At 39.1% G+C, this 27,275-nt stretch overlaps 1 protein-coding gene across 3 annotated transcripts in view; it reads left to right on the forward strand.

Moving 5' to 3' along the window:
* The window catches only part of LOC118729257 (cat eye syndrome critical region protein 2), a 204,106-nt gene that overhangs the window by 114,466 nt on the left and 62,365 nt on the right, over positions 1-27,275 (forward strand). For 2 of the 3 annotated variants that reach the window (XM_045588537.1, XM_045588539.1), the window contains exons 2-7: positions 11,234-11,328; positions 15,323-15,506; positions 17,611-17,750; positions 18,414-18,518; positions 21,991-22,040; positions 22,785-22,954. In XM_045588537.1, coding sequence (XP_045444493.1) covers positions 11,234-11,328; positions 15,323-15,506; positions 17,611-17,750; positions 18,414-18,518; positions 21,991-22,040; positions 22,785-22,954 — 744 coding nt within the window. The remainder of the gene's footprint in view (positions 1-11,233; positions 11,329-15,322; positions 15,507-17,610; positions 17,751-18,413; positions 18,519-21,990; positions 22,041-22,784; positions 22,955-27,275) is intronic. The other variant, XM_045588538.1, reaches the window with a different exon arrangement.

Genomic DNA, 27,275 nt, shown 5'->3' on the forward strand with positions numbered 1-27,275 from the left:
GAAAATGAGAGGGAGAGACATAGAAACGTCAATGATGAGAGAGAATCATTGATCAGCTGCCTCCTCACACCCCCTACTGGGGATTGAGCCTGCAACCCATTCATGTGCCCATGACCAGAATTGAACCTGGGACCATTCAGTCCCAAGACCAGTTATCTGTCCACTGAGTCAAACCAGCCAGGGCTTTCTCACTGGATTTAAGGTTATTTCTTTGTTTTTAACCTTTTGCATTTTAATTATGATGTATTTTGGTGTGGACCTGTTTGGGTTCCTCTTGTTTGGAATTCTCTGCACTTCCTGGACTTCTAAATTTATTTCTTTCACCAGGTAGGGGAAGCTTTCTGTCATTATTTCTTCAAATAGGTTTTCAATATCTTGCTCTCTCTGCTCCTTCTGGCACCCCCATAATGCAATTATTGATATGTTTGAAGATGTTCCAGAGGCTCCATACACTATCTACCAGTACACATTTTTTTATTCTTATTTCTTTTTGCTCTTCTGATTGGGTGTTTTTTGTTTCCTCATATTTCAAATTGCTGATTTGATTTTTGGAATCCTCTCCTCTACTGGTGAATCCCTGTAAGTTATTTATTTCAGTTAATGTATTATTAATTTCTGACTGGTCCTTTCTCATATCTTTGACATTCTCACCAAGATCCTTTAAAGTCTGACTAATTCCCTTGGAACTCTCATTAAGATCCTTGAGCAACCTTATAACCATTGATTTGAACTCTGTATCTATTCTATTGCTTGCTTCCATTTCATTTAGTTTTATTTTGGAGACTTCTGTTCTTTCATTTTTGACATTTTTATTTGTCTCCGCATTTGTACTGTATCCCTGTGTTTGTTTCTATGTATTAAGTAGAGCTGCTATGTCTCCTGGATTTGATTGATAGAGTTGCCTTGTGTATTAGAAGTCCTATAGGGCACAGTCTCCTGAGCTGGGCACTCTAGGTACATCCCTGTGTGGGCTGTCTTGTTGTAGTTGAACCTTGATTGCTGTTGGCATCACTGGGAGGAGTTGATCTCCAGGCTAATTGGCTGTAAGGACCAGCTCTGACTGCAGTGGAAGAGCTACTGTGCAGGAGATACCACTGTAGAATAGGATTTGCTTCTGTGTGGCTATGGTATTTACTGAACCTGCTCCTTGAGTGTGTCATTCTTGGGTATGCAAAATTGTAATCTGGTATGACCTGCAACTGTCCCGCAGGTGCACTGGTTCTGGGAGGTGCAAAGTCAGTGGCTGTCTTGGACCTCTTATTGGTAAATATGGGGCATACTGTCAACAGCTGCTGCTTATTTGAGAGGTTTTAGGAAACTAAGGCCATTCATATGAAAAAGCCAAGGAATCACCAAGGCAGAGCAAAAAGTGTGACCCAGACTTATGGAAACTCAGATATGGCTGCCAATCAGCTCTGTGATGGGAGGAGGTCTTAGCATAAGAACAGTTACCCCTGTGAACACCTCTACCTGAGAGAAAGCCGCCTGTGAGTTCCTGACCCAATGCCAGATAGTACAGTTCCTCCCCATGTGCCTGGATCCCACTGAGCCTTTGACCCCATGCTGGAGCTCAGGGGGAGTGAGCCCCTTAAGAGGAACATCTGAGTCTTCAGCAGCCTTCATGTCAGTCACAGTCTCTGCTTGTTTTTACAGCCTGAAGTTAATGGGGATTTCTCTTTCCAGCTGTTTAGATTTTTAAAATAAAACAGGCTTTGGCTTTAGCTGTTCTTAAAATTATAATTTCAATAACTACTTCAGAGAAACCAAGATGGTGGCCTAGGTAAGCACCTAAGCTACCACCTCGCACAACAATTTCAAAACAACAACTAAAAGACAGAACGGACATCATCCAAAACCACAGGAAAGCTGGCAGAGTGGGAAATCTTCAACTAGAAAGAAGGAAAGAGGCTCACGGATCGGATTGGGAGCCACAAAGCGCTGAGGTAGGGAGACGCTCATGTGCAGAGAGGAAGGACGGCCGAATGCCTGGCTGGCAGGAGGGGAAAGGAAGCCGCCGATTGTACTGAACCTTTTCTGACTCTACTGAACCCCAACCCCGGCCGAAACCCCGTGGACCCAGGCTCATATGGGTGGAGTCCCGACTGTAGAGAAAGGCAGCAGGAGACTCAGAGACTGGGAGACTGGGGGAGCAGGGAGCTGCAGCGGGCAGGGTCTACAGTCGCGCTCAGAGAGGTCTGACCGCGGAAGTTGCCGCGGCCTCTCCATAGCGGAAGGAGTCAGAAGCTCCAAACGACAGAGACCCAAACCAATTCCGGGCAAGCCCCTGGGGCACCCACATTCTTGAACGGGGAATCTGAACAGTCAGGCGGAAACTTGGGAGCCGCGGAAGGCAGAGGTCAGGCGGAAACTCAAGCAACCGCACAAGGGCAGGGCTGACTGGAAGCCAAGATTGAGACTCCGCCCAACAGAGGCTTTTGCAATTTTGCAAGTCTGATCCTATAAGACTGTCTCCAATACAGAAGGTATTCCGGAATAAACACAGCTGATACTCACATCCAATGGGACTGGAGGTCAATTCCTCTCAGCATACCAACAACAATCAAGTTTAAGTACAACAAGGCTGTTCACGCAGTCCACAAAGGGGAGCACCAAGAGTTACTGGGGAAGCTGACCCACAGGGCCATATAGGACACCAAACACACAAAGCGATCCTACCAACTCTGGGAAGCAGCAAAAATACCGAGACAAGGCAATAGATCTCAAACGAAAGAGATGGAGGAGAATAAAAGACTAAATATAGAGTTCAAAACCATGGTTATGAAGTTTTTCAAGAATTTCCAATAAAAGGCTGATAAATTTAATGAGACCCAACTAGAAATTAAACATAAACTGACTGAAATAAAAAATATTATACAGAGACCCAACAGCACACTGAAGGAACACATGAATCAAGTCAAAGATTTGGAATACAAAGAAGAAAAGAGGATCCAGAAAGTTGGAGATAGTGTAAGGAGCCTCTGGGACAACTTCAAGTGTATCAACATCAGAATTATACGGGTGCCAGAAGAAGGGAGAGTGCAAGATACTGAAAAACCTATTTGAAGAAATGTTAGAAAACTTCCACCATCTGATGAAAGAAATGGACTTATAAGTCCGGGAAGCACACAGAACCCCAAACAAAAGGAATCCAAAGAGGACCACACCAAGACGCATCATAATTAAAATGCCAAGGGCAAAAGACAAAGAATCTTACAAGCAGCAAGAGAAAAGCAGTTGGTTACCTATAAGGGAGCACCAATACGACTGTCAGCTGATTTCTCACAGAAACTATGCAGGCCAGGTGGGAGTGACAAGAAATATTCAAAGTGATGAATAGCAAGGACCTACAACCAAGATTACTGTATTCAGCAAAATTATCATTCAGAATTGAAGGGCAGATAAAGAGATTCACAGATAAGAAAAAGCTAAAGGAGTTCATCACCACCAAACCAGTATTATGAAATGCTGAAGGGTATTTTTTAAGAAGAGGAAGAAGAAAAAAAAAAAAGAAAAATTATGAGCAACAAATACATATATATCAATAAGTGAATGTAAAAATCGAGTGAATTAAAAATCTGAGGAACAGAATAAACTGGTGAATATAATAGAATCAGGGGCAAAGAAAGAGAGTGGGTTGATAATTATTAGGGGGAAAGGGGTGTGGGGATGCAGGAAAAGACTGGATTAAAATTGTACACCTATGGATGAGGACAATGGCGGGGGTGAGGTAAGGGCAGAGGGTGGGGCGGGAACCAAGTGGAAAGGAGCTACTGGCACGGGGGGGGGGGGGGGGAGGGACAATTGTAATAATCTGAGCAATAAAGATTTATTTAAAAAAATAAAATTATCATTTCAGTATATACTGGATTACAATGTAAAGGTTTAATTCACAGCCCTTATGTCAGAAATGTGGTGTTGGGTGTTTTTTTGTTTTTGTTTTTGTTTTTAGAATTTTCTCACATTTTAGATATATGGCATTATTTTGTTTCTATTGGTAATTATATTTATGTCTTCCAGTTATTAAACCAGCATTTATTCCTCTTAACATGTTCTCAAACCTTTCCCTTCTCTTTTCTCACAAATTCTGCTTTGTTTACTGCAGGCTCTTAACTTCTATAGGAGCACCTCCCTAACTATATATGCATATGAATTATGGGACTCTTTTTAAAATTCATATTCTGGTTTCCATAAGTGTTGTGGGGCCTGAGGTGCTGTGTTTCCAGTAAGCTTCCAGGCAATTCTGAGGCCACTACCTTTGACATTATGCCCTTGATTTACAACAATAGGGAAAAGGTCAGAACACCAGTCGAAATGTGAACATATTCACTGCCGAAGGAGTTGCTGGAGGAACCAGCAAAGTGGAACTGGGAAGATTTTGTACATAACAGCTTTTTATGTTAAAGGACTACAGATAGTATGGCTTGGTCGAAGGAAGGAGGAAAGGGATTTCTTTCTATAGCGAGAAGATGCCTATGAAGGCTTTGAGAAGAGTGGTGAGGTGGTTATTGTAACTGTTGAAACTATCAGACTTTTCTAATGGGAAAAGCATTGGACTGGATAATCCTGGTTTCACTTGGCTGTGATTTGCTGAGTGCAATTGAAAAAGTCACTTTAATCTTGCTAGACCTATTTTTTTTTTATCTTTAAACTAGAGGCCCAGTGCACAAAATTCGTACATGGGTAGGATCCCTAGGCCTGGCCATCGATCAGGGCTGATTGGGGTTTTCCTTATCCTGGCTGCCAGTTGCCTGCTGGGGCTTTCCTTTCTGTGCTGCCCCCTGGTGGTCAGCACACATCACAGCAACTGGTCAACTCCCAAGGGAACGATTTGCATATTAGCCTTTTATTATATAGCAGGATTGAGGAAGTTGGAATAATATGATTTGTGATTTAGCTTCCAGCACTAGCATAAGTATTGAATAATTCCGCTTACCGGTACCTCTCAGATGAGATAGCCTGGAATTTTTTGCTTCAAAGTTCAGTTTCGTTACAATTGCAGTTTTATATTTGCATTTTGAGAGTCCTTTTTTTTCCTTTCTTTTTTTCTTTTTTTTTTCTTCCCCCCCCCTCATTTTATTATTAAGGTATTATCTGTGTACATACATACCTTACCAATCCCCACCTCCCCACATTCCCATACATCCCCTCCCCCCCCCCCCCCGAGTTTTTTGTCCATTGGTTATGCTTATATGCATGCATACAAGTCCTTCGGTTTATCTCTTTTATCTCCCCCAGATCTCTTTACCCTCCCCGCTGTAATTTGACAGTCTGTATCTTTATCGTCTCTGTATCTTTTTGTCCATTTATCAATAAATGAGATCACGTGGTGTTTTTCTTTCATTGACTGGCTTATTTCACTCAGCATAATGTTCTCCAGTTCTATCCAGATTGCTGCAAATGATAAGAATTTCTTCTTTTTTTATGGCAGCATAGTATTCCATTGTGTAGATGTACCACTGTTTTTTTTATCTAATCATCTGTTGACGGGCACCTAGGCTATTTCCAAATCCTAGCTATTGTAGATTGTGTTGCTCTGGAAATGCCATAGATTTCTTGGCGTTAATTTTGTATCCTGCTACATTGCCAAATTTCTTTATTAAGTCAGTTGGTTTTTTAATTGAGTCTTTTGGGTTTTTTATTTACAATATCATGTCATCTGCAAATAAGGATAACTTTACTTTTTCTTTTCCGATTTGGATGCCTTTTATTTCCTCATCTTGTCTAATTGCAATGGCTAGTAACTTCCAGTACTGTGTCAAACAGGAGTGGTGAGAGTGGGCATCCCTGTCTTGTTCCTGTTCTTGGAATGGTTTTAGTTTTTGCCTATTGAGTATGATGTTTGCTGTGGGTTTATCATATATAGCTTTTATTATGTTGAGCTATGACCCTTGTACTCCCACCATGTTGAGAGTTTTTATCAGGAAAGGATGTTGGATTTTATCAAATGCTTTTTCTGCATCAATTGATATGACTATATGATTTTTATCTTTCTTTTTTTTTTTTTTTTCAGTTCTCCTCATGATTTATTTTTTTTTTTAATATATTTTTTAATTAATTTATTTATTTATTTTTACATATTTTAATGATTTTTTTTTTGCCCCCCTCCCTCCCTCCCCCATAGCCCCTCCCTCCCCATAGTTTTATGTCCATTGGTTGTACTTATATGCATGTATACAAGTCCTTCGGTTGATCTATTATCTCCCCCAGATCCTCCTCCCCTCCCCGCTGTAATTTGACAATCTGCTTGTTGCTTTACTGTCTCTATATCTATCTTTTGGTTCATCAGTTTATAATGCTCTTTATTATCCACAAATGAGTGAGGTCATGTGGTGTTTCTCTTTCATTGATTGGCTTATTTCACTCAGCATGATGTTCTCCAATTCCATCCAGGTTGCTGCAAATGATGAGAATTCCTTCTTCTTTATGGCAGCATAGTATTCCATTGTGTAGATGTACCATAGTTTTTTGATCCAATCATCTGCTGACGGGCACCTAGGCTGTTTCCAAATTCTGGCTATTGTAGATTGTGCTGCTATGAACATAGGGGTGCATATATCCTTTCTGATTGGTGTTTCTAGTTTCTTGGGATATATTCCTAGGAGTGGGATTACTGGGTCAAATGGGAGTTCCATTTTCAGTTTTTTGAGGAAACTCCACACTGTTCTCCACAGTGGTTGCACCAGTCTGCATTCCCACCAGCAGTGCACGAGGGTTCCTTTTTCTCCGCAACCTCGCCAACACTTGTCGTTTGTCGATTTGTTGATGTTGGCCATTCTGACAGGTGTGAGATGGTACCGCATTGTTGTTTTGATTTGCATCTCTCGTATAATTAGTGACTTTGAGCATGTTTTCATGTGCCTTTTGGCCTTCCTTCTGTCTTCTTTTGAAAATATTCTATTTAGGTCCCTTGCCCATTTCTTAATTGGATCATTCATCTTCCTTTTATTTAGTTGTATCAGCTGTCTGTAGATGTTAGAGATTAAACCTTTATCAGTGGTGTTATTTGCAAATATGTTCTCCCACACCGTGGGCTTTCTTGTTGTTTTGTTGATGGTTTCTTTTGCTGTAAAAAAGCTTTTTATTTTGATGTAGTCCCATTTGTTTATTTTCTCTTTAGCTTCCATTGCCCTAGGGGCAGTATCAGTGAAGAAGTTCTTTTGGCATACGTCTGAGATTTTGCTGCCTGAAGATGCTTCTAGTATTTTTATGGTTTCCCGTCTGATGTTTAAGTCCTGTATCCATTTTGAGTTTATTTTTGTGTATGGTGTAAGTTGGTGATCTAGTTTCATTCTTTTGCATGTGTCTACCCAATTTTCCCAACACCATTTATTGAAGAAACTGTCTTGACTCCATTGTATATTCTTTCCTCCTTTGTCAAATATTAATTGAGCATATTGATTTGGGTTGATATCTGGGTTCTCGATTCTATTCCATTGATCTATATGTCTGTTCTTGTGCCAGTACCAGGCTGTTTTGAGAACAGTGGCTTTGTAATACAGTTTGAAGTCCGGTATTGAGATCCCTCCTACTTTACCCTTCTTTCTCAGGATTGCTGTGGCTATATGATTTTTATCTTTCAATTTGTTTATGTGATGTATCACGTTTATTGATTTGCGGATATTGTACCATCCTTGCATTCGTAAAATTCCTAGCACTTGTTGTTTGCTGATTTGTTGATGTTGGCCATTCTGACAGGTGTGAGATGGTACCTCATTGTCATTTTGATTCGCGTATCTCATTTAATTAGTGACTTTGTGCATGTTTTCTTATGTCTCTTAGTTTTTTTTCTGTCTTCTCTAGAAAAGATTCTATTTAGGTCCATTTCCCACTTTTTAATTGGCTCTTTTATCTTCCTTTTATTAAGTTGTATAGGCTGTCTGTAGATGTTCGAGATTAAACCTTTATCAGTGATTATATTTGAAAATATGTTCTCCCATACAGTTGGCTTTGTTCTTGTTTTGTTTATGGTTTCTTTTGCTGTAAAAAAGCTTTTTATTTTGATGTAGTCCCATTTGTTTATTTTCTCTTTACCTTTCATTGCTCTAGGGGCAGTATCAGTGAAGAAGTTCTTTTGGCATATGTCTGAGATTTTGATGCCTATGGTTGCCTCCAGTATTTTTATCGTTTCCTGTCTTATGTTTAAGTCCTGTATCCATTTTGAGTTTATTTTTGTGTATGATGTAAGGTGATCTAGTTTCATTCCTTTGCATGTATCTGTCCAATTTTCCCAGCACCATTTATTGAAGAGACTGTCTTGACTCCATTGTATATTCGTGCCTCCTTTGTTAAATATTAATTGAGCATAGTGATTTGGGTTGATATCTGGATTCTCTATTTTTTCCACTCATTTATATGTCTATTCTTGTGCCAGTACCAGGCTGTTTTGAGAACAGTGACTTCGTAATATAGCTTGAAATCTGGGTGGGTTTTTTTTTCCTGTTTGTTTGTTTTTCTTTTTTTAAATAAGTCTTTATTGTTCATATTATTACAAAAGTTCATTTTTTTCCCCCTCCATCATGTTCTCACCCCACCATCTGCCCTTTCCCCACCCCTCATCGTCCTCATCCATAGGTGCACAGTTTATGTTCAGTCTCTTCCTGCACCTTCCACTCCCCTTTTCCCCGAGAATTGTCAGTCCACTCTCCTTCCATACCTCTGATTCTATTATATTCAACAGTTAATATTGTTCATCAGGTTTTTTAATTCCTTTGGATTTTAGATTCACTTGTTGATTGTTACATATTTGTTGTTCATAATTTTTGTCTTTTTTTTTCCCCCTCTTCCTAAAGAACCCCCTTCAGCAATTCATATAATTCTGGTTTGGCAGCGATGAACTCCTTTAGCTTTTTTTTTATTTGTGAAGCTCTTTATCTGGCCTTCAATTCTGAGTGATATCTTTGCTGGGTAGAGTATTTTTGGTTGTAGGTTCTTGCTATTCATCACCTTGAATATTTCTTGCCATTCCCGTCTGGCCTGCATGGTTTCTGTTGATAAATCAGCTGACAATCTACCTGCTTTTCTCTTGCTACTTTTAATATTCTCTCTTTGTCATTTGCTCTTGGGATTTTAATTATGATGCGTCTTGGTGTGGTCCTCTTTGGATTCTTTTTGTTTAGGGTTCTTGCGCTTTCTGGACTTGTAAGTCTATTTCTTTCTCCAGGTGGGGGAAGTTTTCTGTCACTATTTCTTTCAATATGTTTTTGGTATCTTGTTCTCTCTCATCTTTTGGGAACCCTATAATTCTTATGTTGGTTCGCTTGAAGTTGTCCCAGAGGTTTCTTACACTATCTTCAACGTGTGGATTCTCTTTTCTTCTTGCTTTTGTGGAGGAGTGTCCTCTGGCTCTTTGTGTTCCAAATCTTTGACTTGATTCTTTCGATCTTTCATTCTGTTTTTTAGATTCTGTATAATATTTTTTTTATTTCATACAGTGTGTTCTTTGTTTCTAGTTGATCCCTTTTCTTATCCTCATAGGTCTCGTTTATTTTATTGGCCTTTTCTGGGATATTCTTGAACAACCTTATAACCGTGGTTTCGACCTCTATATCCAGTCGCTTTTTGTCCACCATTTCTTTCGTTTATGATCTGTTTCCTTGTCTTGGCATTTTCGCAGCTTCCCTGAGTTGGTAGGGAGGCTTTGTGTGCTAAGGTGTCCTACATGGTTCAGTGGGTCAGCCTCCCAGTTATCACTCTTGGTGCACCCCTTTGTGGACTGTGTGTACAGCCTTTTGTAGTTAAAACTTAATTGTTGTTAGTATCACTGAGAGGAACTGACCTCCAGGCCAATTGGCTGTGAGTATCAGTTGTGCTTTCAGAACTATTAATAAGATCCTTGAAAGATTGGTAAATCTGGATAACGATGTAATTATGAGCTAGTCAAACCATAAGCATAGTGGAACCTGTTTAAACTTTGTATGACTAAGAACATATTCCATCACCTCAGAAAATACTGGTTTATTGGGAGATTGAGAATAGAAAATGGATGTCCTAATTATCCCCCCCTGTCACTTTTTGACCTTTTAGCTTTGGAACACCCAACACTAATCTTTGTTTAAAATGCTATGTCAAAAAAGGATTTGGCATTGTCTCCCTGAACCCTAATGAAAGCAATTACATCTCACCTAGGATTAGAGCATTAATACAGACATTACCTCACTTCTCTCCAGATAATATAAGATTAATCTCAGTTCTGGCAATCTGTCATCAGTCTTGTAGGTGTAGTGTACTTAAAGTATTAAAAATGCCATATTACTTACTACCAATGGTTTTTTTTCAAAATATAGTGGTTCTTTTAAGCTGTTGCTAATGGTTTACCTGTTGAAAGTGTTAAGTAAATGAAGAAAAGTTTCTATCCCTAGCTGGTTTGGCTCAGTGATGGAGCGTTGGCCTGCGGACCGAGGGGTCCTAGATTTGATTCCGGTCAAGGGCACATACCCGGGGTTGTGGACTAAATACCCAGTGGGGGCATGCAGAAGACAGCCAGTCAATGATTCAGGGGACATGCAGCCAATCATTAATTCTCTCTCATCATTGATTTTTCTCTCTTTCCTTCCCTCTCTAAAATAAATAAAACTTTTTTTTTTTTTAAATAGAAAGCAGTATAGCATATGTATGTAAGTTAAACTCTGACAATTACCTATACTAATAAAAGGGTAATATGCTAATTAGACCAGTAGACCTGGACAAAACCATGGTGGCGAGGCAGAGGCGGTTAGGGGTGATCAGGCCAGCTTGCGGGGGGAGAGGGGTAGTTGAGAGCGAGCAGGCCTCTGACAGAGTGGTTAGGGGCAGACAGGCAGGTGAGTGGTTAGGAGCCAGTAGTCCCGGATTGTGAGGAGAATGTCCCAAATTGGAGATGGTGCAGACTGAGCTGAGACACACACACACAAACACACACACATATGCTGTGCACAAATTTTGTGTACCGGGCCACTAGCTGATTTATAAAATGTGGTATATGTGTATATATTTCTTTTAGTGTGCTGATAAAGGGAATAGAGCTTGTGAATGAGCAAGGTGAGAAATAAACTCCATGAAAAACCAGGAAGTTGAACTCGAGTTGATCCTTTAGCAGTAATTGTGGGGAAGATGGTCAGAGTTGATCCATGACTAGCATTTCTGTTACACTGACCATTAAGTTGCATGGGGGAGCCGTCAGGGGGTGGGAAGGCAAGGCAGATGGACTTTTAAGAAATCTCTGTTTGAGCTCTCAACTCTCTCTCATCCTTCTCAGGAGTTAGAAGCAGCTCTTCACAGAGATGATGCAGAGTTTATTAGTGACCTGATCGCCTGCTTGCTTCAGGGCTGCTATCAACGAAGGGATATCACGTGAGTAATTTTGATCTTAACTAAATTTTTTTGCAGAGAAAATCAACCAATCAACCAGTCACCAAGATGTTTCATGTCTCCTAACAAACCAGTACTGATCATTAGCCAAAATGACATAACAGTGTAAACTGAGTATTTACAAATGGATTCCCAAGTCCTGTGTTTTTGTTCTTTCTGTAGTTAACTCTTTAAAAATGTTTTTACTGATTTTTAGAGAGAGAAGAAGGGAGAGGGGGAGAAAGAGATAAAGAAACATCAAGGTGAAAGAAACATCGATCGGTTGCCTCCTGTATGCCTCCTGACCAGGAATTGAACCAGTGACGTCTTGGTTCCTAAAGCACACCAGCAAGACGACGTTTCTTTTACATCCGTGTTTCTCTCTTTCTTCCTCTCTCTCTAAAATCAATAAAAACAATTTTTTTGAGTTGTTTTTGCTGAGCTGTGCGGCCCAGTAGTTGAGGGTCAACACAAGAACCCAGAGATCACCGGTTTGATGCCCGGATTGTGGGCTTGATTCCGAGAAGGGGACATGCAGGAGGCAGCCAATAGATGTTTCTCTCTCCTAAATGTTTCCATCTCTCTCTCCCTTCCTCCCTATAAAAATCAATGAAAATTATCTATATTTTCTTGTTTGTTTTTTTTTCTTCTTGAATTTCAGATGTTTTAAAGAAAGAGATACACATACAGACACACACACGCGGCTAAGTGCCCATCTGTCTGACCATTAGCTATGTTGCCCACTGACCACCTGGGGGCAGACACTCAACACAGGAGTTGCCATGATGTACACTGGCCATTTAAAACTAAACGGCAACACAGTCCTGGTGCTGACAAACCAACACTCAGCTTCCCCCAAGTCAGATCCTGGAGCTACACCCCACCAAATACAGCTAATGCTGCCAAGACCCCATGGTGCAAAATGTGGCCTCCAGCCCAGCCTGGAAATGGTTGCTGTAGGGTAATGATATCACGTAGCAATGCCCAGCTTCCTCTCCCTAGCTACTAGCCTCCTCAGAGTTTCTTCAGCCCAGGAACCCGACTTGCAATATAGCCAGGTCCAAACATTTTAGTTTAACCAAATGTTTGTGAAGCGTTTTCACGTGCCTCATCTCATTTGATCCTCACAGAAGTCCTGGAGTAGGTAGATAAGAGACTTGGTAGAATCCTATTTTCTTTTCATTAGCCAGAAAACAGAGATTTAGAAAATTTAGAAACTTGACCCGACTAGAAGAAGTAAGAAATGTTGGACCTTGAAAATGACTTCAGTGTTTCTCACTGTGCAGAATATAGTCAAACACTGCTGCAGTTAAATATTTTACCCTTTGTTCTCCCTGATGATCTACAATAATAACCTACTTAGTGTTGATATTTACTGCTGTGTTGCTGACAATTACTTAAAAGAGAAGTTGGGGTACTTCACTGGGCTGGGAAAAGTTTAGCTAAATCATGAAGCAGGTCTAATTAAGCAAGTTTATTCTATATCTATAAAAGGCTCACATGCATGATACATATAAAGCTATTGCTGGCCCTAGTCGCATGCATGTGTTTCCATCTGTCATTGTCAATTTGGTTGACACTTCCATTTTAGAGAAAGGGTGAATAGCAATATTAAAGTATTCTAATTAATTTCCTTTTGATGTGCACAAATCTGTGCATCAGGACACTAATGGATTTATATAAGAGGGTATATTTATATACAAGAAGAATGATCAATTTTTGGCTAAGATCAAGTTTGTGTACAAGGAAAATGAATTGTCTCAAATTATAAACTGTCAAGTATCTCGTGGTAAGGTGGTATGGAGATGCCAAGAAGACTGTTAGCAAAGTGATACAATTGAAACTGAGTAGGATAAACGTGCTATTGGAAAGGAATATCAAACATACAATTCTTTGGGACAGGTAGAGGCTTTCGGGCAGATTGTAGGCACAAAGAACAACACTGAACATTTACAGTGTTTGTTGGGTTAGTATGTTTGTGCTTCCATTGCCTCGTACTGGAATACGGAAGTTCTCCCAGCCTGTCTCCTGCCATATCCTCCAGTGAAGCTATTATTCTGGTGAAATGATCTCAATGTAATGGATTCCACATTTTACTTTTGCCTAGGAAAAATATGCCTTATTGTTTGAGGTGCTTGGTATGCATTAGAAATTCTAGAAAGTATGTGGTAGATAAATGAATTTATTACCAAAGAGATACCGTCTTCTTCATACTCCTCACTACCAAAAGAATACTCCATTTTATTTTCAAACTCATCTTTGCCACACTATCAGCTTTTTACCACAGTTTGAACTGCACTTCGTTCAGCTCCTCCCTCTTGAAGGGGCATCATCAGCTTCACGGGTCCTGAAGAGAGAAAAGTCAGTCTAAACCCACTAAGGTTCAAGCAGTTATGCATATATCAGTGCCCATGCTATGAATGTGAATGCTGCAATTGAATCAGATTCTGAGAACCTTGATATTTAGAGGGATTATGCTGTATTGTGATAAACTAACACATACACATTTTCCCCAGTTAAGGTACCGTATTCTTAGGACCATAAGACCCACTTTTTTTCCCCCAGAAGTGGGGGGGGGAAAGTCCTTGCGTCTTATGGTCCAAATATAGCCTATACATATACTTTAAAAAAAAAAGTTTTTTTACTTGCCCGGCTCTGTGTGGTCTCTGTGTGCTTGCCCGGCTCTAAAATGGTTCTAAATGCTGCTGTTTACTTTACAGGGTTGATTACATGTGTTTATGACTGTGATGTTGGGTTTTAATGCACATAAAATATTTTAGGACACTATTTGTTTCAGAATCTTTTTTTCTTCATTTCCCTTCTCTAAAAACTGGTGTGTCTTATGGTCCGGAGCGTCTTATGGTCCGAAAAATACGGTATTTATTGTAAAGAAATTGTTTCTTCTCTCTTTGAAAAAAGAAAATGTTTAATTTATTTGCCTAAGCTCCTTTGCTTTTTTCCCATGCATATTTCCTCTCATTTCTTTCTATTAATATAATTACCATAGATTACAAGTTAACATGGTAGTATGCCTCTATTTTTAATTACTTGAGAGGGAGGGGGAGAAACATTGATTGGCTGCTTCCTGCAAACCCTTACTGAGGATTGAGCCCACAACCCAGGCATGTGCCCTGACCAGGAATCGAAGCCGTGACATTTTAGTACCTTATATGACACTCAACCAATGGGGCCAAACTGGCTAGGGCTGACATATAATTCTTGTAATACATCTTTGCTTAGTGAGAAAAAAAATTTTAAATCAAGTATTGGAGTGTAGGATAACCATGTGACAATTAAACACTTTATTAGGTACTTATCAAAATACAGAGAATTGCCAATCAAACTTTAACTAAAAAAATTTAGATTGCCATCAAGCTGCCTTAAATGTTTCCTATTGTTTTTCTAAGCCATTTTCAGAATCCAGAATATAGTATTTTATAATATGCCCTAAAATTTATGTATAATAGAATATAAAATTATAGTTGCATATTGGAGTGGATTCTTGTATTCTAGAGAAGTTTTTTTCATATTTGCATTTTAACCTGAAATATAACTAATTAAGCTAGGCAGACATTTAGTTCTTTTTTGTTTGCCATCTAAGTCGTGGACCTAATTTTGAAGTGGATCCAAACTCAGTCTCTTTATCTGTACAAGCGAAGGTAAAACTGTTGGCCTCAGTTTCACAATCCATACTATTGATTAGTAAACTTTTACCTATTTTACCAGATTTTACTCTTAGTGGTTTAAAATAAAACAACCTACTCTGTGAGAAACTCTTAACATACTTATTTTCTTTGAAATTTGACAATATAAAATCCAGATAGATAGTATAATAACATGAGGCTTCAGAGAGGGACTTTCAGGCCCTTCCTGTTACTGTCTCTTCATTTTCTGCTTTCGGTTTAAGATTTGTCAGCTCTTGAACCACCAGCTCTCTCCCCTGACCCATTCACTCTCTATATTTTAATGTATTTTTTTATCGGGGCCATCTGGCTAGGCCTCAGACATTTCACAGCTACCTAGAGGACATCATAAATTACCGCTGGGAGCTGGAGGAAGGGAAGCCCAACCCGCTGAGAGAAGCCAGTTTCCAAGACCTGCCTCTTCGTACACGTGTGGAGATCTTACACCGCCTCTGTGATTACCGGCTAGATGCAGATGATGTCTTCGATCTTCTCAAGGTGCTTAACTGGCAAGCCCTTGCCCTAGATTAGCAATTTTCAATCTCATGGCACACTTAAATTTTCCTGCATACCAGAAAATATATTTTTGATTGATCTGACCAAAAAATAGGTATAATTTTGATAAATTCACATAGAATGTATTGTTAGTATTGTTAGCTGTTGTCTTTTTTTTTTTTTTTTTTTTTTTTTTTTAATAACCTAAGGGAAAAGAGGTCATTGCCCCTGACGAACTAGTCAGGTATTTCATGGTTTAAAATTCTTACACCAGTTGAAAATCGCTGCTCTAGAGGGAAAAAACAACAACAACAAAAACCTAAAGTCAGTAATTTGATTTAACTTAATTAAAATATTTATTGAAAGTCAAAGACTTTAACCCAGGCGTCCTCAAACTTTTTAAAGTGGGGGCCAGATCATGGTCCCTCAGAGAGCTGGAGGGCCGGACTATATAAACTACTAATTCCTACTGTAACACCTCGGCTGCGCTCACTGCCCAAAAAACCTGGCGGGCCGGATCAGACTCCTCTGCGGGCCGCATGTGGCCCGCGGGCCGTAGTTTGAAGACGCCTGCGTAACCCTTTGATGCAAGTGAAGTTTGTCCCTACATTTTTACACACATTATTAAAAAAAGTGCTATAGAAGGAAGGTATAGTTCTTCACTCCCCCTTATTCTACTGTTAAGAATTTAGAAATCTGTCTCAGAGTGGGAAGGCTATTGCTTTTCATTCATAGGAAGGTCAATTTCTAATCCTGTTCAGTTAGAAATGATCGAATATATTAATGACTTCTCAGTTGAGCCCTACTCATGTATATGATATAAAAATCATTGTGCAATTTAGCAGTCTTTACTGAAAATTCAAGGACTTTAATAGCAATGAGAAGGCCAATACAGGTCAGACCCTGAGATAAAGTGGATACGGTAGCTTATAATAGATCTACAATAGAGGATCATGTGAGACAGCTTTCATATAGCTCTGTTGTAATTGTCTTTTCTTTTATGGATGCACACATAAAATAAGTCAAACCAATGCTAGGGGCCCAATGCACAGAATTCGTGCAGCAGTGGGCCTTCCTTCCCCCAGCGGCCAGAACCCATGCTTCCCTCCAGCCACTGGCACCTGGGACCTGGGCTTTCCTCTGGCTTTCGGCACCCTAGACCCAGGCTTCCCTCACAGAGGGAGGCCCTGCTCACCTGCTGCAGCCCACCCGTTGGTGACCTGGCCTAACCTCTGCAGAGTGATCATGGGGTGAGAGCCAGGCCCCTGACCGATTGCATACCACCAACCTTGGCTGGCCTGGTGCCAGTGAGTGTCATAGCATGGTCCCAGATGATCGTTCCACTCTTCGGCCCTTAGTCGATTTGCATTTTATGCTTTTATTATATAGGATTATATAGGACTAGAGGCCCAGTGCATGAAATTTGTGCAGGGGAGGGTGGGCAGTATCCCTCAGCCCAGCCTGCACCCTCTCCAATATGGGACCCCTCAAGGGATGTCCGACTGCCCTCTCACAAACCAGGACTGCTGGCTCTCAATTACTTGCCTGCCTGCCTACCTTTCTAATTGCCCCTAACGACTTCTGCCTGCCAGCTTGATTACCCCCTAACCACTCCCCTGCCAACCTGTTCACCCCCTATTCAGTCAGATTGCCCCTAACTGCCCTCCCCTGCAGGCCTGGTTCCCCCCACCTGCTCTCCCTTACAGATCTGGGTCCCCCCCAACTGCCCTTCCCTTCAGGCCCGGTCGCCCCCAATTTCCCTCCTCTACCGGCCTGGTCCCTCCCAACTGCCCTCCCCTCCTGGCTATCTTGTGGCGGCCATCTTGTGTGTTGGAGTGATGATCAATTTGCATATTACTCTTATTAGATTGGAGAGGATGTTCATCAAAATTCCTTTTGATTTCTTTTTTCTAGGTGAAATGGGATCAATGATGGGGATGGCAAGCATTTTATATCTGTTTCATATGCCCTAATTGAATATTACTTAGGTACTTGGGCATTTTTAAATATAAGGTATATCTGAGTATAAATTTGGAATTTTCATTTTAGTTTTCTCCTCTTTTGTTCCCCATGTCCCCAAATCTCTTCTTCCTGTTCTTGAAACTAGGGTCTAGATGCAGACAGTCTCCGTGTGGAGCCATTAGGTGAAGATAATTCTGGGGCACTATATTGGTATTTCTATGGAACTCGAATGTACAAGGAGGACCCAATACAAGGAAAATCCAACAGAGAACTCTCTTTGAGCAGGTACATTGTTTAAGATCAGAACTGTGGTAGTTACTGTACAGAAATGTCGTTAAAACTAAATGCATCAGCAGCACTATTTTTTTTCTTTTCTTATTAAGGACCCAATTATGACAGCATACCTACAGAGATAGAAAGGGAGTTGTTTCGTACAGAAATAAAGATAGTAAACTGTAGCCACTAATACCAAGTGGTGAAAGATACTATTTTGCTGTGAGGTTTCTGAGGAGCACCACGTTCCTTATCAGTGACTATTTTATACGGCAGGTTCTTAGCAGTACAGTCATTTCACTGCCATTGTTTTCCTCTTTTGTACTCAATGTCTGAACCATAGCCTTACTAACTGCTCTTAAATGAGGAAGAATCCTTTAGATAGCATCCTGTAATGATGCTACCTTTTTTTTTTTTAATTTTTTTTTTATGTAGGTTTTCTTATTGCTGGGAGCATTGCTCACTATTAGGAAAGTGTTAGGTCTTACTCACATTTTAATATTGTAAAATGTCAGTTTTCCTTGGTTCAACATTCTAATAATGGAAGATAGGAAGTTACCCTTTCCCAGTGATAGTTATATTTAATCCATTTCAGTAGCCTCATGGCTAGGAAAACTACTTTTAATACATCAGTACTATGACAAAAAAAATTCTATTTAATATGCTGTTTCTTAGGGAAAGTGAAGGACAAAAAAATGGCTCAGGCATTCTTGGGAAAACAGTAAAAAGAAGAGGAAGACCCCCCAAACGGAAGAAACTACAGGAGGAGATTATAGTGAGGTAAGATAATCTTGTTAGTCCTTAATGGTTATAGATCCTCTTGCTGAAAGGAACCTATGTTCACTTGTTTCTCATGCCATGGGAAGGACATGGGACCTAGATTATGAAGACCTGGATCAGAATTCTCATGAAATTACAAGTGTGTACCAGAAAATCAGGAAGCTCTAGCTGCAGAATCTCTAGCAAGTTACCTATTCTCTCTCTAAGCCTATTGTTTTATTGGACAGTAGGCATACTACTAATAGAACAATTAACTTAAAGTAGACAATGTGACAGCGTAACAGATTAAAAACCATGCTCATTCAGTATGTATTAACTTATAAAAAATTTGTTGTGTCACACATTTTTATAGGAAATTGGAACAAGTTAATTCTGTGATTATGTTGATTAATAATCAGCATTTTAATAGACATATCTTTTATATTTATTTTATTGATTTTTTTACAGAGAGGAAGGGAGAAAGATAGAGAGCTAGAAACATCGATGAGAGGGAAACATTGACCAGCTGCCTCCTGCATACCCCCCACCGGGGATGTACTCACAAGCAACGTACATGCCCTTGAACGGAATCGAACCTGGGACCCCGAAGTCCGCAGACCAACACTCTATCCACTGAGCCAAACTGGTTTCAGCTAAACGTATATCTTATACTAGTAGCCTATGGAGTGTAGTAGGTCACTCGCAGCTTCCGCAGGAGCTGGCAGGAACCCCTCCTGGAGCCTTGTTTCTTCTACGGGAGCCAGAAGGGAGTTGTGCTGCTTCCATGGGAAGCGGGCCCGCCTTCTCTCCTGGTTTTCTGTCTCCAGCAAGGCTGTGGGGACTGGGTGCCACCATCTTTGTGACAGAATGATGGTTAATTTGCACATTTCTTTTTTATTAGATAGGCTAAGTTTAGGGGTTAGTTCTTTACCATTAGGGAGATTTTAGTAGCAAACATGCTTTATTTTGTTTAGAATTCACTTTCCTAAAATAAAGAAAAGGCAAGTTACTAAACATGTTTTAAAGTATTTTATATTTAATTTTAGCAAAGAAAAAGATTCTGTTACATTTGGGAATTTTTATTTATATGTCATTATCTTTTAGGAAATTGCAGCATGTGAATCTTAATGAAGGGTTTTCAGAATGTGACCTACACTATTATATGTAAATATACTTAAGGATCATATCTCTTATCTGTGGGAGTTAGGTCGTATTCTTAAAAACCAATGACAATCATTCTCCTTCCCTCTAATTTTAGCACTACTAAATAATCTAAATACTGGAAGTAAGCCAGAGTGTTATTTATTAACCACTAAATATTTACCGTGTTATTTATTAACCACTAAAATATTTTTAGGAATCAGATTATGAATTAACATATCAGAATTTGATTTGATTTGATATTTAAGAATCAGTATTCTGCTTTTAACTGTCCAGAAATTAGACCACAGATTGTACCTTTCCTTCCACAGTGTTTCTGAGAAATGTCCTATAATTATGTTCTATACACACAAAAATCTGTTTCTATATTTTGTTAGCAATCTATATGTCCTTAAGTATTCAAAAAACTGCTTCATATCTATCTCCATTTCACTATTAGTGAAATTAAAGTACCTTAGTGTTAAGAATATAGTAAGCCCTCAATTTTGTACACCTCAATTTAATGGAAAAATTTCCAATCTGTATGTCATATGTGAAAATTTAACACCTTGTTAATTTTAAAATGCATTTAACCAAGACTTGCTACAGGTTCTTTTTGTTGTTGTTAATTCACAGGGTTTTTTTTTTTTTTGTTTGGTTTTTGTGTGTGTGTGTGTGTGTGTGTGTGTGTGTGCACGCGCCTTTTTAATTGATTTCACAGAGAAGAAGGGAGATGGGGAGAAAAATAGAAACTTTGATGAGAGAGAATCATCAATTGGCTGTGTCTTACATGCCATTCACTGGGAATACAGCCCAAAATCTGGGCATGTGCCCTGGCTTGAAATTGGTTTGTGACCTCCTGTTTCACAGGTCAATATTCAATCACTGAGCCAGGGTTTCACTGTTATTTTTAACAGATTTTCACGAATAGGCCATATTTTGAAAAAAAACACCAGTAATTTTGCCAACATAAATATTACATATCTACAACTATAGTCTACATTTAAATCCAAGAGTCACTTCTTATAAACAATGTTCAGCAAATGAATAGCATGTGGTCACACCACGTCTTGTAGGTAATTGGTTCTCTTGTCACTTGGTGTGACTTTCTGCAGCAGTTTCTACTTGTACCATTGTTCCCACATGCGCTAACCCACCCCCAGCCATTAACATTTTTTTATGTGCAGTGGCGGGTCAATACAGCATTTACTGGATCGCTTCAGTATAAATTTAAAATTACAGTAATACATATAGAAAACTGTGATATAAAACTTTTCATACATAATTTTAATTATACAAATGTGACTACATTAGTTAAAATAGGTAAACTAAACTAATTTGTCAATTTTTAACATACACATTCAGAAAACCTATTTTATTATATAACGGACTTTTGGCTTTAATGAACAGTTCTCACCCAAATATATTAGTTCATTATATTGAGTTTTTTACTGTTTAGAATCTTTTGTCAAGCATACATAGACTTGTGCCTCTAATGGTGATTTTATTCTTGATAGCTCTGTATTTAAATATTTCTATATTAAGTAAAACTTTAAATTCAGTTCCTCAGTTACATCAGCCACAGCACATTTCAAGTGCTTAGTGGCCACATGTAGCTCATGGCTACCAGATTGACAGCAACAATATAGCACATTTTCATTCTCACAGAAAGTTCTATGGAACAATATGTTTAATATGACTCAGAGCACAAGTAATTATGATCTCTTGCTGAGCTTTTTTTTTTTAATTTAATGCCCATCATCCCTATAAGGTCAGCATTATTAATAACTCCATTTTACAGGAACATTAACTTTTACAAGGTCATGGTTAGTAGCAAGCTTTGTTGTTAACCTCTAGCTTATATGAAGCTAAATTTAAATATAGAGTTGGCAAAAAGAGGTTTACAGTTGTTAATACGTGAAACAAAGTTAATTCTTGTATTATTATTTATTAATTATTTCTTTGTATTACAGTTGCAAACCTATTTTTGCCCGTCCTTGTAGGCCTTATCTTCAGTGTAGCTCTGAGTAAAGGGAGGACAACATTGGAATCTTTATGTTTCTTTTTTCTTGGTATTTAACTGTTAACACTTCTATTTGATATTTTTTGATGTTTTAAAAGTTAGTATTTTCCTGTGATTGATGTTACCATAACAATTGGTTCCTATGTCAGTTTTTTCCCACTATTCCAATACATTTCCATCTTAGCGTTCATTTTTTCAGTAGTCATTTTTTTATAACCTTACCCTGTTGATACACACACACACGCACACTCATATTTAGTTGGATCTACGTGATAGGGAAAATAACAGTTTTGAACATGTCTGTGTTTTAATTGTTAATCTCTTTTTCAGTGAGAAGCAGGACAAAAATTCCATGGTATCTGAGCCACAGACAAGAAATGGTAATGACCTCTACTGGAGTTTTTAGAAATGATTAAGTAAATGCAATTGATTTGTATTATGGTGGGGATTCTCTTTTTCCAGAGTCATACACTGCAGTTAAGACTGTTGCAGTGCCAACTAACTAGCCTTGTTGCCCTTCAGTTCTCTCTTCCTTGTACTTTATTCTGTGCCTGTCTCTCCTGAAGGATAACTTTAGATCAGGAGTAGTTCTTTTCACTTTTGCCCTATTACCTGGCCTCAGTGTAATATCTACCCAAACATTTAGATGAATGAGCAACTTCTGAAAGAGCAAGCAATCTTTTTAATGTAAAATGCTTTATTACATAAGAGAGTATACTGGTTTCCTATTGAGATTTTAATTTTGTAATTCAAATCACATAATTTGGATGAGAATATAAATTTAGTAGTAGTATCTCAATGTCTCTGAACTGGGGAAGACTGCAAAAGGTTAAATCAAAACTATTTGCATAGAAAAAATATGCATTTAAGTATTTCTACTATATTCACATCTAACCTATGAAGGTCACAAAAGTTATATTGCTTTTGATCAGTATTCACTTTTAGCTGTAAACAGTGATGGTAACAGGAAAATCAAAAGTATACATTATCAATCTTCAAATTAAAAAAGGAATAGGTCTTTTTTACTGATTCCCTGGTTTTTTCATGAGCCAGAGTAAAAACAAAATTGAGAGTAAGTAGGAAAAGAGGATTTATTTATTGAACCCATCCTTTTCTTTTTTTGGGGTCCCAAGGGCCAGGTCAAGGCACTTGGTGGCTCGTGTGCCAAACAGAAGAAGAATGGAGACAGGTCACTGAGAGTTTTCGAGAGAGGACCTCCATTAGAGAACGGCAGCTCTATAAGCTCCTCAGCGAGGATTTCCTACCTGAGATCTGCAACATGATTGCCCAGAAGGTATGCAAAGGGAGTATTCCTCCCCTCTAGATTAGGTATAAAACTTCATTGTTTAAGGATTATTCATTAGAGCTTTTAAAACATTCCACTGTCTCCTGGATGTGGTATGACTTTTATCCTTTCTCCTCTGGAGTATTATAATGGGACCTCGTGTCACTCATGGGCCTTGACTGTGGGCCACATAACTTAATTCTCCTTATCCAAGAAGTCCTCTATCCCCACCCCTTACCTCATTGCTTAGACTGGCTTTTCACAATCAGGAAACATTCCCTGAACCCTCAGGTGTGTCTCATATCACCCTGTGCATAACTCTATATGTATGCATTTTTTCCCATCATCAGCTTATTGTCTGTTTCCCACTAAGCAGCAAGCTCTAACAAGTATTTGTCTTTGTATCTCCAGTGCCAGCTCTTTCTCCTAGCTCCATCTGAGCTGTATGCCCTCTTCTCCAACTTCAGGGCAAGTTGTAGTTTCATAAACCATATAGCCTATGTTTTAATATGTGACTTTTGTAAACATCTTTTCTCCTCTACTTTTCCCCTCCCCATTCAAATACTTGTCTCCCAACAACTCCACTTAAAAGTCATTATTTCCTTGAGCTGTCCATTGCTCCTAGTCTTAAGATTGTCTTCCCTAACATATTAATTCATCCCTTAATTCCATAATGAATTTAAGCTTCTTTAGATTAGGGACTATGTCTTACTCACATCATTTCAATCCCAACAGCACCTAATGTAATGTCTTTTCATGGTGGGTAGTCAGTAATAATTTACTTTGCTGTTTCATTGCCATAATTCTAATACATGTTAATAGAAGACCAAAAAAAAATTGACAACCTGCCAATAAATTATGAAAATATTTGTAAATTATTAGGGCCCAGTGCATGAATTCATGCACCTTGAAAGGAACCATGGGCCACGAGGCTGTGGTGGGCACAGGGGTGGGTCTCAGCCCATCCTCTGCACTCTTGCTGCCTTCACTCCCACGCACTGACAGCACCATCTCCTCTTGCACCCACTGATGGCGGAGAGCAATTGGGGCCAGCGCCAGCAACGGGTGCAGGTGACAGCAGGGAGAGGTGGAGAATCCCTCAGGGGCAATCAGGGCCAAAAGCTGCCACTTGCACCCCCTTGCGGCACCAAGCAATCAGGACCGGTGCCAGGTGCTGGCAGCAGCTGTGGGTGCAAGCTGGGCAGGCACTGACAGTGGGTTCAAGCTGTGGCAGCAGATGTGAGAAGCAGCTGCTAGCCCCAATTGCCCTTCGGGAGCAGGAGGAGGTGGAGAAGCCCTGAGGGGTGATGGGGCTGGCAGCCACTGCTTGTACCCACAGATGGTGCCAAACAATTGAGGCCTGTGCTGGCAGCAGGTGCAAGCTCTGGGTAGGTCCACAGTATATGGGAGCAAAGAATATTCAGTAACCACCAGAGGCTCCCCCTGATGACAGCGACCAGCACCCCACCTTGGTCTGGCGCCCCCCTCACCTGCTGCAGATGCCCACCATGTTCCGTGTGCGCCCCCTAGTGGTCAGCACACATCATAGCGACCAGTTGTTCTATTGTTTCACCATTCGGTCTGTTTGCATATTAGGGTTTTATATATAGAGATTGCTGCAATATCACCAAGAAAGTACAAAATGACAAATGTTGTGATTCTAATGCTATTTCTACTTAATTTGTTGTGAATTTAATGCTATTTATAACCCTGAAGCAGGTTGATACTCTGGGGGAAATTCCATAAAGTTGCCTTTTGCTAATAGCAGGGAACTAATAGTTTCTCAAGATTTGCAATCTTATGGGTAAATAAAAGAATATGCATTTCACCGTCAATATACCTACCATATTTTTCGACCATAAGACGCACTTTTTTCCCCCCAGAAGTGGGGGGGGGGGGGGGGGCAGTCCCTGCGTCTTATGGTCCAAATATAGCCTACACATATACTTTTTAAAAAAAGTTTTTTTACTTGCCCGGCTCTGTGTGGTCTCTGTGTGCTTGCCCGGCTCTAAAATGGTTCTAAATGCTGCTGTTTACTTTACAGGGTTGATTACATGTGTTTATGACTGTGATGTTGGGTTTTAATGCACATAAAATATTTTAGGACACTATTTGTTTCAGAATCTTTTTTTCTTCATTTCCCTTCTCTAAAAACTGGTGCGTCTTATGGTCCGGAGCGTCTTATGGTCCGAAAAATACGGTAATTCTATATTACATTTGGTTTTTGTGATTTGCAACTCACTCTGACAATTGTTTCAGGAATTGAAATACAGTCTTCATTTCCTTAAAATAGCTATACTGCAGTAACAGTTTTATAACTTTATATCACCTTACATGTGACTTTATTGATAATGGCTAATAGTGGTACATTAAGTCATCCATAAGTCATATACCTAATTAGCTTTTATAATTTTTGCTTTTTCACTACAATATTCAACCTAAGATTTTTGGGAGGATAATCTACAAACATTGCAAAAATGGGGAAGGAAATGTGTAGGTATTCTGTATATTCAAATGTAAATATTTTAGATCCCTATTCCTGATAAAATTAAACCTCACTCTCTTCATTCAGCAATATAAATGTTATTTTTAATTACCAACACATAAAAACCATCTCTTCATTAAAAGTAACACATTGTAAACCATCAGGTTTAAGCCTAAATTTGTAATAGTGTCTTTTATGTCTTGTATAGTATGATACAACAAAAAGAAGGGTAAGAGACAAAAATCTTTAAATGTCTTGCCTGGATGAATATAAATCTACTTATAAAGTCTATTAATTAGAACTTACTGATAATGCTGGGTAACTAGAATTCTTGCATCACAATCACCTGGCATGCTTATCAAAAGCTCAGATACCTGGCAGTGTACCATTCCCAATCCCCATCAGAATTATTAGAGGCAATTCTTATGCATAGTAAAGTTTAAAAACCACTGAAAATCCACCTACAGTAGCAATAAAACCAATTTTGTTGTGAACCTAATTACAGTTATACATAGCAGGAGGGGGGGAAAACTACAAAATGATTAGTAGTTAGGATATTTTTTAAAGTTTTATGTAAATATGTTAAGACCTCTTTATTTCGGAAAGGAAAGAGTAATTTTATATGTCAGCATTCACCAATATAAACTCAGATTTATTGTATCCTTAGCCAAATCCTGGCATGGTAAACATTTTTCTTCATAGTAACAGGTGAATGTAAATATTGTAAGGCAGGAGCATGGGTATGTCCTGCCCTGCCATGTATTATCACATAAATCAGCACACTAGAAGCATTCTCAAGGAGCCTTGATTTACTAGACCAACTGTCATAAATTATGTACTCCAGGCAGTACAGATGTATCAGCGCTCCATAATGTTTGCTCAACTTTGGCATTCAGCAGTTGAGTTACATGTTCACAATGGTTAATTGTAATATTTTTACCACTCTGGTTTTTTTTTTCATTGCACTTTTTATTGAATTTATGCTATTAAATATTAAGAAACCAATAAAATATGCATAAAAATGTCTGTAAAAGTTCTATTAAGAAATCATTCAAGATTAGTTGCTTCTAAAAAGTTGATTGTCAAATTAGGGTAAGGTTTCTATATTTGGATTGCAAGTGTCCATGACATTTCACTTAAAAAATAAATTAATAAATAACTGGAAGAACAGATAAAGGTTTAAGGGGTTATATGAAAGAATCATAACCCTTCTTGATGCCTGATTGGTGAATGGCAATTTATTTATTAAGTGCTTGCAGTACATACACTTTTAAAATTCCTTGCTTTGATCAACTATGTTAAACTGCCAAATTGTATTAGCCAAAAGGGACTTATAATAAAAAATGCATATGATTCAAATGTGAAATTGAAACATATATCAGAAAAATAGATATGCTCACAAATAAACATCATTCATTATTAAAATACTAGAGGCCCGGTGCACAGGTTCATGCACTGGTGGAGTCCCTCAGCCTGGCCTGTGGGGATCAGGCCAAAATAGGCTCTCGACATCCCCTGAGGGTTCCTAGATTGCGAGAGGGCGCAGGCCAGGCTGAGAGAGCCCACCAGTATACAATTGGTTCCGGGGAGGACTCCAGGGAATGTCTGGCCCATCTCGCTCATTCCCAATCCCAGCAGCAAGCTAACCTATCAGTGAAAGTGTCTGCCCCCTGGTGGTCAGGCACTTAGCATATTAGATTTTTATTATATAGGATAGTATGTAAAGGAGGTACATGGAACAAGTGGGGCAGTGGACAAAGGATTCTTGTAGAATAGGGTAAATCATAAGCATTTCATTTAAACTTTGAGTTATGGTGCTGCACTCTTATAGATATCCCTTTGGAT

Source organism: Pipistrellus kuhlii, unplaced genomic scaffold (genome assembly GCF_014108245.1).
Source record: "Pipistrellus kuhlii isolate mPipKuh1 unplaced genomic scaffold, mPipKuh1.p scaffold_m20_p_3, whole genome shotgun sequence".
Taxonomy (NCBI): Eukaryota; Metazoa; Chordata; class Mammalia; order Chiroptera; family Vespertilionidae; genus Pipistrellus; species Pipistrellus kuhlii.